This window comes from Excalfactoria chinensis, chromosome 9 (assembly GCF_039878825.1).
Source record: "Excalfactoria chinensis isolate bCotChi1 chromosome 9, bCotChi1.hap2, whole genome shotgun sequence".
NCBI lineage: Eukaryota > Metazoa > Chordata > Aves > Galliformes > Phasianidae > Excalfactoria > Excalfactoria chinensis.
This window is the reverse complement of record NC_092833.1, coordinates 12,148,729-12,161,433: the sequence shown is the minus strand read 5'-3', so window position 1 is coordinate 12,161,433 and position 12,705 is coordinate 12,148,729. Positions and strand designations below refer to the sequence as shown.

At 63.4% G+C, this 12,705-nt stretch overlaps 3 protein-coding genes across 7 annotated transcripts; 2 read left to right on the top strand and 1 right to left on the bottom strand.

Annotated features, from left to right (window-relative positions):
• Positions 1-47: 47 nt before the first annotated feature.
• On the top strand, positions 48-2,640 carry LOC140256078 (mitochondrial ubiquitin ligase activator of nfkb 1-A-like). 5 transcript variants are annotated; one of them, XM_072344315.1, is made up of 5 exons: positions 48-142; positions 415-550; positions 751-838; positions 920-1,040; positions 1,206-2,640. In XM_072344315.1, the coding sequence occupies exons 2-5, from the start codon at positions 434-436 to the stop codon at positions 1,885-1,887; spliced, it is 1,008 nt and encodes a 335-aa protein (XP_072200416.1). In that variant the 5' UTR covers positions 48-142; positions 415-433; the 3' UTR covers positions 1,888-2,640. The 5 variants fall into 5 exon arrangements, with proteins under 5 accessions (XP_072200416.1, XP_072200420.1, XP_072200419.1 ...); XM_072344319.1 differs by lacking the exon at positions 48-142 and adding an exon at positions 147-244; XM_072344318.1 differs by lacking the exon at positions 48-142 and adding an exon at positions 154-274.
• A 2,904-nt stretch (positions 2,641-5,544) lies between these two features.
• Positions 5,545-8,894, top strand: CAMK2N2 (calcium/calmodulin dependent protein kinase II inhibitor 2). Its single transcript, XM_072344464.1, has 2 exons — positions 5,545-5,818; positions 7,246-8,894. Exons 1-2 carry the CDS (start codon positions 5,650-5,652, stop codon positions 7,314-7,316), a joined length of 240 nt encoding a protein of 79 aa, XP_072200565.1. The 5' UTR covers positions 5,545-5,649; the 3' UTR covers positions 7,317-8,894.
• Positions 8,895-9,015: 121 nt separating this feature from the next.
• Positions 9,016-12,663, bottom strand: EEF1AKMT4 (EEF1A lysine methyltransferase 4). The gene is made up of 3 exons (XM_072344463.1): positions 12,409-12,663; positions 11,052-11,335; positions 9,016-9,659 (listed from the first exon to the last, which is right to left on the bottom strand). Exons 1-3 carry the CDS (start codon positions 12,581-12,583, stop codon positions 9,372-9,374), a joined length of 747 nt encoding a protein of 248 aa, XP_072200564.1. The 5' UTR covers positions 12,584-12,663; the 3' UTR covers positions 9,016-9,371.
• Between the last annotated feature and the right edge of the window lie 42 nt (positions 12,664-12,705).

Here is a 12,705-nt window from a genome sequence, read left to right as displayed (position 1 = left end):
ATGACGGGAAACGTAGTTCCGGCCTCCGCCTCCTCCGCCGCCGCGACGCGAAGGCCGCACTACAGCTCCCAGCGGGCAGCGCGGCCGGGCCCGGGTCCGGGTTTAGGCTGCTCGGGGGGCGGCGGGGCCGGGCAGGGCCGGGGTGAGCGGCGGCGGCGGGGCGGGATCGGGGGGGGCTGAGGCCGAGCCGGGGAGCTGGAGCCGGGTTGTGAGCAACGGGTGTGCCGAGGAGCGCCGGGCCGCGGTGTGACCCTGCGTGCACAGCCGGGACCGGGTGCGGGATGAGGAGGGAGGGAAGGCCGCGGGCCGGGCGCGGGGCTCAGGGCTCAGCGGGGCGCGTGCCGAGCTGACCCCGCGGGGTCACAGGTCACGGAACGACCCCGGCGCCGCCGCAGCCACGTGCTCCCCTTGCAGAGCTGCCCCTGCCCCAGCCATGGATGCGCCGCCCATCACGCCCGTGGAGCTGCTGTGCCTGGGCTCCAGCCTCGCCTTCTCCGGCCTCTTCTACTACCTGTACAGGAAGAAGGCCCGAGCGGTGGCACGCATACAGGTAGCCCGTCTCACCGTGCCCTCCCCCACCCGCTGTCTCTGCCCCGTTATCCAGCCCGGAGGTGCACCCTGCTGCTGTCTGTGTCCTCCATCGGTGTCACGATGCCTGGCACCTGGCAGCTCATATCCCGCCAAATGGCACACACTAACCCGCTGCTGACAGCCCACTGCCTGTGTTCATGCTCGGCCCTACTCTTCCAGGAGGCCCCAAAGCTGCAGGTTGATGACAGTTTACCAGCAGTGGTGTCTGCAGCCGAAGGGCGGTGCCTGCCTTACGTTGCCCTGGAAGGTAAGGCATCCCCATGGCTACACGCTGGGGACAGGGAGCAGGCTCCCGTCCTTTGGCTGTGATACATCCGTTTGTCCCCAGGCATAGTGCTGCCAGCCAAGGCTGCGCTGTCCAGCCATTACCACGAGGGAATGCAGGGTGTGATCCAGAAGCTGCTTCTGAAAGAGCATCGGCTGATTTGGAACAGCTTGGCACGGAGCTGGTGAGCAACAGAGGGGACATCGGGGCCAGATCCCAACCTCTGGGGACACGTGAGAGGCAGAAAGCAGCTTGCTTGGAGACTCCAGTCTTTACCCTCAGTTCAGCCCCAGCAGCTCAGGTTTCCTTCACGTTCTGCACATCTCAGTGCTGTGCTCTCCATTTGCAGGACTGAGAGCGAGCGGGTGCTCTCAGAGCAGGTCTACACTGTACCCTTCTTGCTGGCCTCCCCGGATGCTGAAGCGGTGACACAGGTGAGCGTGGAGAGTCCGCTGCGAGCCGTCTGCCTGCCCCTGGAGATGGTGTACGAGCGCTTCCAGCAGCCAGCCCACGGCTTCCGTGACCTGCTGGGCCACTACCTGAGTGGGGAGAAACCTAAAGGCATCCTCGAGACAGAGGAGATGCTGCGGGTGGGGGCCGGGCTGACAGGCATTGGGGAGCTGGCCCTGCACCCTGATGGCTCCCTCCACCTCCAGCCACCAGCGCGAGAGGGCGAGTACTTCTTGTGCCTGGGGGACTGGCAGACGGTGCTGACCGAGCTGGAGTCAGCCAGAGGGTTTTGGAAGGGTGCAGCTATGCTGTGTGCTGTGGTGGGGCTGGCTGTCCTCCTGCACACCCTGTGCCGTGCCATCCGCCATAAGCACCAGGACAAGGAGCCAGAGGTGGAGGAGGACGGCGACGAGGGGCTGGAGGACTCCTGCGTGGTTTGCCTTACCCGGCCCCGTGAGTGCGTCCTCCTGGGCTGTGGCCACATCTGCTGCTGCTTCCGCTGCTTCCAGGCCTTGCCTACTCGTCTCTGCCCCATCTGCCGAGGGCCCATTGACCGCGTCGTGCCGCTGTACCAGGCCTGAGGGCATCGGGGGGGCAGCAGGGCAGTGCCAACCAAGCTTGGTGTGAAGCTTGTAGAAATCTCAGCCGTCCCCTGGCGTGCAGCTGGATGGACCCTGCTGGGGAGGGACGGGTCCTAGATTACCCCAGTCTATTCCAGGGCAGGGTTGAGGGCATTTACAGCCTAGTCATCCTATTTGCCCCTCTGTCTGCCCAAGTCACACCTCCACCCCTAACGTGAGAGCATAGGGTCAATGTACTCCTGGTGTCTGGCACGAGGAGAGGAGGCCCTGTGCCATTCTGGGTCTATTTTCTGAGTCCTGAACACTTCCCCCCTTCCCTCCCCTCCCTGCAGTGTGGCTTATTTCCTTGTTTTGCTTTTCTGGTGTGTGGCTTTGGCTGTGGGTAAATGCCAGGACTGGAGGGAGATCCCAGGGCTGGTGAGACACAACTGGGGAAGGTGGGGGTACAGAAACCACCCAGATCCACCACCGTGTCACACCCTGGTACCAGCATTCCCCTACCGTGTGCCCGTACCCATTAAACAGACCTTGTGGGGGCTGAAACATTTCCCTTCACTTGCTGCTCCGGCACCTGGGCAGGGAAATGGGGGCAGTGTGGGCTGCGGCATCCTGCTGTCCCTCACCACGGCCTCCCCAGAGCTGGAGGACAGCCCTGAGGCAGCCTCGAGCACCCGCTGAGCGCCGTGCACCCGCCCTGGAGCCAGCGCAGGAGTGACGCGTGGTTGTTTGTCATTGATAAAGCTGAGGAGCCGAGCACAGCCTCACGTTTTCCTTTGCATCCTTACAGCAGGGCTGGGAAGTGTCACCATCCCCTCCCAACCCAGCTGGGCTGGGGACCCCTGGCTGCGGGAGCATCCTTTGGGACAGCCCCAAAAGGCACAAGGATGGGGATGAAGAAGGGGGGGGGGGGTGCCGTTACCAAGGCAACTCTGCTCTTCCGGTCTCCATGGCAACTGCTCCCCTGGACCGCTCCCCATCACTGCCTGCTGTTGCCCAGGCAACCAGCGGGCTCTCCCAGCTCCTAAAGCTTTGGGGCACCCGGGATTTGGGGTGGGAGTGATGCTGGCAGCCTGACGGCACTGTGTGGGCATGGGGTTCTGTGCCCCCTGCCCGGGGCAGTTGTCCCATCGCTCTTGGTTTGGGGTCAGGCACTCACCTGGGACAGAGGTGTTATCCCCGGGGCCCACTGCCAGCTGTGATGCCCCAGAACACCCAGCTAAACCTCCAGGGCCCCACACGCATCATTGAAGTGAGGGAGTTTCTCCACTTTTCCCCCACGTTCTCTCCCCCCGCTCTCTCCCCCTCACCAATATGGCTGCATTGTGCTGCAGAGTGAGCAGTGGGGACCGAGTCCCCTGCACCAGTCGGTCGTCCCCCCCGCAGCAGGAGGGATTTCGGGAAGGAGATAAATACCAGATGGGAGAGGGCCGGGCTGCCAGGAACGCGCTCCCCGCGTGCCAAGAGCTGCTGGCGCGAGTGGGTGCGTGGGCTGGGAGGTGTCTGTGTACCCGGAGACTGCTCTCCTCGCTCCTGGGGCTGAGCCAGGGATGGGCAGAGGGGCCCACAGCCCTTGGTGGCACCTGGCTGAAGCCCCATAGTGCTGAGGGTACAGAGGGAAGGGGATGCGTCCCGCTGCACCCTGTCCCTGCAGGCACACACAGAGAGGGGCAGGCACCCCTCCTGCCACCCTGTGCCCCCAGGAAAGCCACCACAGCAACCCAGCTACACTGACCCTGCGGCACAGCCTGGAGCACTGCCAGGCAGCACCATGATTCAACCCCTCAGCACCAACCGGAGCCCGGCAATGCCAGCCTGCCCCGTGTGGGGCTGCCGTGCCCCTGGGTGAACCTGCTGCACATCCCCACCATCACCCTGGGGACATATAGGGGACACATGCAGTGCTGAGCCTCATCCCCATCCCGCAGCACTCGAGAGGATCTGGGTGTCCCCACTGCTGCCACCCCCACACAGTGCCCTGTAGGTGCCCGCTGCCCCCATCGTGCCCCCCAAGGCTGCCAGCTCGCTGCCTTCCTGTCTGTTGTCATGGTGACGGAGAGGTGGTGACAGATGAGGGATGGAGCTTGTCACCACCACAGAGATGCTGTCTGCCCAGCGGGGCTGGTCTCCCCTATACAGGGACCCCATGGGACAAAAGGCTTTTCCCATGGAACGCTTGGTGCAGCTCACAGCTCCACCCCATATGAGGGACAAGGCAGGATGCAGGTGGCACTCGCAGGTGACCCCCACACAGAGTTCTGGGTTCAGGCGCTCAGGGCGGTGGCAGCGGGGAGATGGCACCCAGTGAGCAGAAGTGCCATTTCACGTTTCTTGGCAGGGCTGGCAGCAAGCAGATGGAGGCACCAGGAGCAGGCTGCAGGCACAGCTCTGCACCGACTGCGCCCGACCTGCTGCCTGGGGGGAGAGCCAGCCCCCGCTGTGACACCCACATCCAAAGGCCACTTTGCCCACCCACATCCCGAGCACCGAGAGCCCAACTATAAGGGCAAACCAAAGCCCTGTCCCTGCTCACCCATCACCAGCATGGTGCCATCACCCTGCTCCCCCCCCCCCCAGAGCACAACACCCCACTGCCATCTCCCCCGCAGCCCATCTGCTCCCCAGCCCCGTTGCTCACCACTCGCTGCCCATGGGCAGAGGCACGTGGGCCTGGCGATGGGGAAAGCAGGGCACATCTCAGCGTGGGCCTCTCGCCTATTTTTCCAGGCGCTTCTTTTTTGTGGGAGCAGAAGCTGCCAGATGAAGGGGCTGGAGCCGGTTCCCCGGCAAAGGCGGTGATAAAGGATTGCCTTGTTGGTGGGGAGGGGGCACCGCTGCCCCAGCACTGCTCTCAGAGGGAGCAGGCTCTGCAGAGCCCAGCACAAAGAGAACAGCACGGTCAAGCCTTCCCAAAATAGCAGCACCTGCCCCCTTGCACGGACTGGCCCCACTGATGCTCTTCCACAGCAGCTTTCATCTGCGATCTCAAAGCACAGGAGGGTGGTGGCATCGAGAAATGGACCCCATCCCTCCTCCCCCCACACCTGAGCCTAAATAACACCCCAGTGATGGGGAGGGGTCCCAGGTGGGGCTTTCTCAGGGCCGCTGATAGCAATGTGGTGCAGCTGTGGCTCTTGAGGGGAGGCATGATGGTCTCTGGGGGCTAACAGCAGCTGACCCACGGCACATCCATGTGGGGATGGCTTTGCCTCTTCTTGTCCTTACTGCCCCGTGGCTCTGTCCCCAGGCAATGGCTGAGCCTAGGGGCAGCAGCATCCCCATTGGAACCCACGGGTCTGCGTCCAACCCACAGCCCCACAGATAAACCCAGCGCGCATCCATCTGGGTGCACACGCGTACAGTGACCCACACGAACCCACAGAAGGGGGTGGGGGAAGCCCTGCACGGGGGCTGCCAGGGATGGGGATGCAGCGCTGCGCTGGGGACAGGCACGGGGGAATCTCTGCCCGCTCGGTGGGGAGGGGGGGACCCACGCGTGCGGTGCTGCGCTGGGGATGGGCGCACCGAGACCGGACGGACCCCGGGACGTGGGGACGGGCAGCCACCCCCGGTCCCCCCACGCGTCCCGTCCCGTCCGCGGAGCTCGGAGCCGCCCCCTCCCGCCCCGCCGGGGTGGGGGGGTCCCCGCTCCCCCCGGATGCATGACTTCATCCTTCCGCCCGGCTTTCCTCCCCGCCGCCGCCGCCGCCGCCGCAGACTGGCTCCCGGCTCGGCGCGGCGCGGCTCGGCCCGCTCGGCCCCGCCATGTCGCAGGTGCTGCCCTACGGCGAGGACAAGGTGGGTCGCTACGGCGCCGAGCCCGAGGCGGGGGAGCTGCCCTTCAGCTGCCGCCTGCAGGACACCAACGCCTTCTTCGGGGGCAACCAGGGCAAGCGGCCCCCCAAGCTGGGACAGATCGGCCGCGCCAAGAGAGGTACGGACCCCCCCGACCCGCCGCCGCGACCCCTCGCTTTCCCCCGGACCCCCGGTTGCGCCCTGCGGCATCCCCGGTACCCCCGGCATCGCTCTGCCGCTGCACCTGCGGTTGTGCCCTATGGCAACGCTGGGAGCCCCGGCTGTGCCCCCCCCGCCCGCGTCCCCGGACTGCAGCCGTGCCCCATAGCATCCCCAGCGCCAGCATCCCCGCCTCTGCCCCACAGCATCCCCGGCTCTGTCCGCCGGCACTGGGCAGCTCCAGGAATCCCACTCTGCGGCGCAGCTCCAAAGCCGCAGGATGCCCCCCCACCCCCCCCTTGCTGCCCCCGGGCATCCCTGGGGCTGCCCCCCGCTCCCCCCGGGAGCTGCTCTTTGCGGTTGCCGCACCCCCCTTGGGATGTCCCCCCCCCCCCCCGGCCCCACAGGCAGCCCCCGGCCCTATAGCGTTCTCCCTGCCACATCCCCGCCTGCTGCAGCGACCTCACAGCAGCGATGCTCAGCAGCATCACCCCCGCTTTGTGCCCCCCCGGGGCTCCGTAAGGCTGTTTGTATACCATCCCCCGCCTCCCCGCTTCCCTTCATGCCGCAGAAACCCTATAGCAGCTCAATCCGAACCCAAATAAATACTCCCCCCACCCCCTGCTAAATCCCCAGCCATCCATTCTTGGGGAAGCCTTAGAGCAGCCCCCTCCCCACCTGCTCGGTGGGGGCACTGCCAACCCTCCTCTTGAGCAAAAGGGGGGCACACAGCCCCCCCAGCACCCACACTCCCACCCCTGAGAGATGATGCACTACAGCCCATGCCCCTCCACCTCATTTTGCAGTGCTGATGGATGGGGGCAGTGGACCCTCTCAGTGGGGCTGGGGGAGGCTCAGTGGGGGCTGCTGGGGGATCCTGCACAGTGATGATGCCGATGGAGGGGCTCTGCCCAGCTGCGGGGGTCTGCCCAGCGGTGCTCTGCTAATGCCTATTGCTGTGGGGGGGCGTCTGTCCAAAGGGATATGACTGTGTGCAGGGGGGGGTCTAATGATGCTGATTGCCAGTGAGGGGGGGTCCTCACAGCTCCCCCCATAACATCACACTGCAGTGAGCGATGCCGTGGGGGCCCGATGATGCCGCCCCCCCCACCGGGTCATTACCCATTCTGCTCCTGTTGCTCTCATCAGCGGTGCCGCAGCGCGGAGGGGGGGGGTCCTTCCCACCCCCATTTCCCCATCCAACCACCCACACCTGACTGCCGGGGAGGGGGGGGGGCACCCCTCCATCCCACATCCCATAGGGTGTGGGGGGGTCCCATACCCAAGCCCTCGGAATGGGACAATGGTGGGGCACAGCAGGGAGGAAGGGGGAAGGGTATGAAGCCACCCCCGCTCGTATCCCCACACCCACCCACGTCCCCCCCCCCTCCCCGCATGTCCCCGCAGTGGTGATCGAGGATGACCGGATAGACGAGGTGCTCAAGGGCATGACGGAGAAGTCGCCATCGGGGGTATAAACCCAGAGAACCGCCACCAGGACCCACGGAGGGGGGGGGGGCCATGCCCACGCTCCCCCCCCGCACCCCGGGGAGGGGGTACCGCACGCCGGGGGCCCCCGCTCCATCCCCGCCTTCGGGGCCGCCCCCTCGGGCCATGCACTTTACCCCCCCCCTTCCCCTGGGCAGAGGGACCCCCCCCTAACAACAAAATATACCTTTAAGGTGTGGGGGGGGTCGGAGCGGACTCGGAGCGCTGCTGCTGCCCGGAGATATTCTTTGCTCCATCGTTTTCTGCATGAGCTTTGGTGGCCCGAGCGCCGTGTCCTGGTGTCCAGGGTCAGCCCCACTCCGGCACGCTTCTTTTTAACAGGAAAAACAAACAAACAAACAAAAACAAATCCTCATATTTGTATTTTTATATATATATTATCTATCTATCGATCCGAATCTTTGTTAAAAACGATCGATCCGCCGACGTCGGTCCGCTGTTGGAGTCTGCAGTGTAAAGGGGGTCATATTTTTTTCCATAAGAAAACAACAAAAAGAGAGAAAAAAATAATAATATATATATATATGCACATATATATATATAAAGGTGGGGGGAGATGGAGAGAGAAAGAGAGGGGAAAAGGGAGAGAAAGAGAGAAAAGGGGGGAATAGAGAAAGGGGGGGAAAGGAGTGAAAGGGGGGAAACATAAAAGGGTGAAGAAAAGGGGAAAGAGTGAAGGGGAAAATAAAGAGTGAAGAGGGGAAAATAAAAGGAGTGAAAGGGGGAAAGTGAGTGAAAGGGGGAAGTAAAAGGGTGAAAGGGGGAAAGAACAGGAGAGTGAAGGGGGAAATAAAGAGTGAAAAGGGGGAAAAAAAGAAGTGAGAGAAAGGGGGAAAATGGGAAATAAGGAAATGAGGGAAGGGGGGAAAAAAGGAGAGAAAAGAACAGGGGAAAATGGGGAGAGAAAAGGGAGATATGGTAAAAAAATAAGAGGGGAGAAAGAGAAAAGGAGGAAAAAACAGGAAAGGGGAAAAAAAGAGAGAAAAAAAGGAGGAAAGGGGGGAAAAAAGAGAGAGAAAGGGAAAAGAGAGAGAAAAACACAGCATGGAAAGGGTGGGGGGGGAACCACACCGCCATCATCCATCGCCCCACGGCCGCCTCTGCCCGGAGGGATGTGGGGCTGGGGAGGCTGGGGGGGGCTGGGGGTCCCGCTCCTCAGCTGTCGTTCTTAATTTTGTACTTTAATTTAATCTTGTTTTGTAAGAAGCTTCTTTGGGGAGGGTCTGGGGGGAGGGGGGGGAAGATGGGGGGGATGTTGTGCATGAGAAAAGCCGTCATCCTGTTTGTCGGTCGCGTTTATGGGGACAACAATGCAAAAAAAAAATGCAAAAAAAAAAGGAAAAATAGAAGAAAAAAACAACAAAAAAAACCCAAACAAACCAAATAAGCAAACAAAGGAAACCACACGGAAACACAACGAAATCAAGGAGGAAGAGGAGCGACCCGCGCGCCATCGTGTTCGACCAACGGCCCATTGTAACGCCCAGCGCCATTTGTCACTGTACGGTGAACAAAACGCGATGAATAAAACACATCCATGTACCGCCGCCGTCTGCTCCTTCCTCAACACCACCCCCAACCCCACACACACACACACATACACAACACCCCACGGCTCTGGGGGGGGGGGTCCTGCTGACCCACTTACACTGTGATGGCAGAGCTCAGGGCCTGGGACACCCCGCTCAGCCACTGTGTCACCTGTCACCTGGTCCGTGTGCCACCTCCCCTGCCACAGGGGTGTCCACAGGGCACAGCACAGCAGGGTCACTTCCCCCATCCCACCCTCCCCTTCAGGCCTTGGGTTCTGTCACAGCAGCGCTGCGGGGTGGGGAGGAGGGTGGAATTAAACCCGCTGCAGTCTCATTCCCAGCTCCCTGGCTGCAATCCGAGAGGAGGAGGAAGGGGGGGGGGGGGACGATGGGCAGCACACAGCCCTGCCGTCCAACCCCATCTCATACAGCTGGGATGGGAAGCTGGATTTCCCCATCCAAAATGAAAGGCGCAGAGGTGACGCCGCGGGGTCACAGTTCGATGGCGTGGAGGAAGTCCTCATCCTCATCCTCTGCCACGGTGATAGGGGGCGGTGGGGCTGGGGGGGGCCGCCCCAGCTGCCTGCCCAGGGCCAGGTGGTGTGGGGCCAGGGGCTGCCCTTTGCACATGATGTAGACGAAGTAGTGGAAGGCGTCCCCGCAGGCTGCATGCCGCAGCGACCAGCCAAAGGCCTCCTGTGCGTAGTGCGGGGCGCGGAAATGGGGCTGCGCGAAGGTGATGGAGAGGAAGCGGCCCCCTGGGCGCAGCACGCGGCTCACCTGTGTGTGGGGGGGGAGAAAATGGTGTCAGTTTGTCCCATTCATCAGCCCCAGCCCCCCTCAGCGACCCCTCTGTCCCCCACACCCTCTGTCCCCCCTCAGGTGCGGTTGGAATGGGGAAGGACTCGGCCCTTTAATCACCATTTTCTCCTGGCTGGAGCTAAGCCCCCGCTAATAGGATGGAAAAGAACATCAATTTTCTTGCTTGGCTTTATCCAATGTCAAAAGGCTCTCGCGGCCGGCACCCGCGTGCTCTGCATGCCAAGGAGCGCCGGGGCAGCTGCAGCACCGGGATGCCGGCACAGCACCGGGGCTCCATCCCAAAAATCCCCATCACATTATCGGCCAAGCACCGCCTCACACTGGGACAGGCCCCCACCCAGCACAGGGCATAGGGAATGTCCCCAGGGGTGTCCCTAAGTCATCCCCCCCCCCGCCATCACCACGCAGCGGTGATCCCGTTAGGGGGCTCCCTAAGAGGATTATGGGGCGGGGGCTGCTCGGCCCCCCCTGGGACAGAGGCGGCATAATGGAGGTTTCCAGGTCAGAGGCAGCAATGGGATTGGGGGGGGGGGGGGGGGGGCAGTGCAGCAAAGGGGTGGGAAAAGCAGTGGATGCCCACCAGGGAGAGGGCTGAGCCCTCTGTGAGGACAGCAGGGACCAAAGGATGGTGCCGTGCCCGATGGTGCTGGGGGAGGGCAGGGATTGAACGCAGGATTAAAAATGGGGAAAAAAAGAGAGAGAAAAAAAAAGTCCTAAATCCTCGCTGCTTGGCCCAGTGACAAGGACAGGCAGGGATAGGATGCCAGGGTTGGGCTCGGTGCTGGCAGCGCGCAGGGTGCCCTACTCGGCTGGGATGCTATAAGGCACGAGGGGATGGGGGGGCAGCCCCAGCCATGCGGGGGCCGTGGTTCTGGTGTCAGCCCCTGGGGAGGAGAGCACCCCGCTGCCCCCCCTGCTGCACTAAGGCAGCTCCATCCTGCTGCCAATTAATGGGGGCCCCGAGGCATTGCCCGTCCCCGTGGCAACGCCACAGCCCTGTCGATGCTGACGGGGGTTTCCATGGCAATGCTGAGGTGGGGACTGCAGGACAGGGACCCCGCTAAGGAGATCGAAGCTGAGCTGGGATGGGGAGAGGGTGGATGGGCTGTGACTGCCCCACTGCTGTCACCTTGCCTGGAGCTGGCAAGGCCGTGCTGCTGTCTGTGTACCCATAGCTGTGGGGATGGGGCTCAATATGCATGACACTCCTGGGGATTTGGACTACAAGAGTCTGGGAGAGGCACCAAAAGGAGTTGGGAGGATCAATCTTTGCCCCTCCAGCCCCAGCACTTCTCACCTGGGGAAATGGGGGGTGTGTGGGGGGGAGGCATTGCCCCATCACTGCCATACCTCTGCCAGCACCCGGTGCATCGCAGCAGCACCGCGGGGGGACACGTGCCACGGGTCAGCCTCCTCCACCAGCAGCACGTCCAGCGTGCCCTTCTCCAGCACCACGTCGAAGGAAGCATCAGGGAAGGTCAGGGAGCGCATGTCCATGACGGCCCAGCGCAGGTCGGGGCAGTGAGCGTAGCGGGAGCGCATGGCCTCCACGCAAGCAGGAGAGAAGTCGATGCTGGTGACGTCGGGGTAGCCCAGCTCGTGCAGCTCATAGCTCAGAGCACTGGTCCCACAGCCTGTGCCGGGATGGGGACGCTCAATCAAGTGGGGGTTGGTTGCAGTAGGACTCCCATGCAGGGCCCTGCCTTGCACCGCCAGTTCCAATGAGACTCCAATAGGACAATCCCAAGACCCTCAGTTCCCAACCCCAACGGGAGCATAACAGGAACCCCAAATCCTTGTGCTCCCCTACCCATGCTCCCCAGGTCCCAAGTGCTGTCCCAGGGATGCTTGGCTGGGGACTGACTCATTGTGACCTCCAGGTGGAATCCCCTCCTAGTGTCCCCCAGCCCAATAAGACCCCCAAGCAAGATCCTGCCTTGTGCCCTCTGGAACCCTAGTGGCACCCAAATGAGAACCCCAAGCCACTGCATCCCATAATCCTGCCACCATGCCCATGTCCCCCCAGTCCACATCCCCTATGACCTAAGCAGGGATGTTCTGGGGATGCTCAGCTGGGGTGACCCAAAAGACTGCGTTCCACCCGACCCAGCCCATACCCCCCAACCCTGCCAATGCACCCCGGGACCCAAATACTGTCTCAGGATCACTCAGCTGGGGATAATCTCAATGGGACCCCTAAGTGGGGGCCAGCCTTGTGCCCCTTGGGACCCCAACGGGACCCCTGAGACCTTGTGCCCATCAACTCTGCCCACACCCCCAGGGCCCCCAGTAGAAACGTCCTGGGATTATCGTGGGGATACCCAGCTAGGGGCTGATCCTAATGACACAACCGGGACCTTGTGCCGCCCACAGCAATGGGACCCCCGAGGCATCGCGTCCTCACCCGGGGCGTCCCTCCGGGTGGGTGGTTGACTCCGATGGGACACCGCAGCGGGCTCCAGGCGCACAGCGGCCGACAGCGCGGCGCCGAGCCGGGCACGTAGGGACACAGCTGAGCCGGGGGGTCGCTGTCCGCAGCCGCTGAGCCGCTAACGGGATCGGCGATGACACCGCCTGGCCGCACCTGCCCGGCCGGGCTCAGCCCGCTAAGCCGCGCGGCTCAGGTGGGATTAGCGCTCGCTGACACCGCCCCGCCGCCCCCCCCCGAGCCCCGGGGCGCCCTCCCGCCCCGAAAGCGCGCCCGTACCGAGCACGAGGATGCGGTCGTCGGGGCGCAGCTCGGGCTCCAGCAACGCGCGGAACCGCTCGAGGCCGCCCAGCCACTCGTGGGACTCGGCGCCCGCCCGGCGGTAGCGCTCCTCCCAGAAGCGGCGCCGCGCGTAGCACCGGTTGGCGGCGGCGGGCGGGGGGCGCCGCTCCATGGCGACGGCGGCGAACACGTGCAGCTTCCGGCGTGCGCCCGCTAAGAGCTTCCGGCCGGGAGCGCCGCGCTGCCCCACAGATTTCCGGTCTCGTCGCTAAGGGCTTCCGGTCCTTCCGCTCG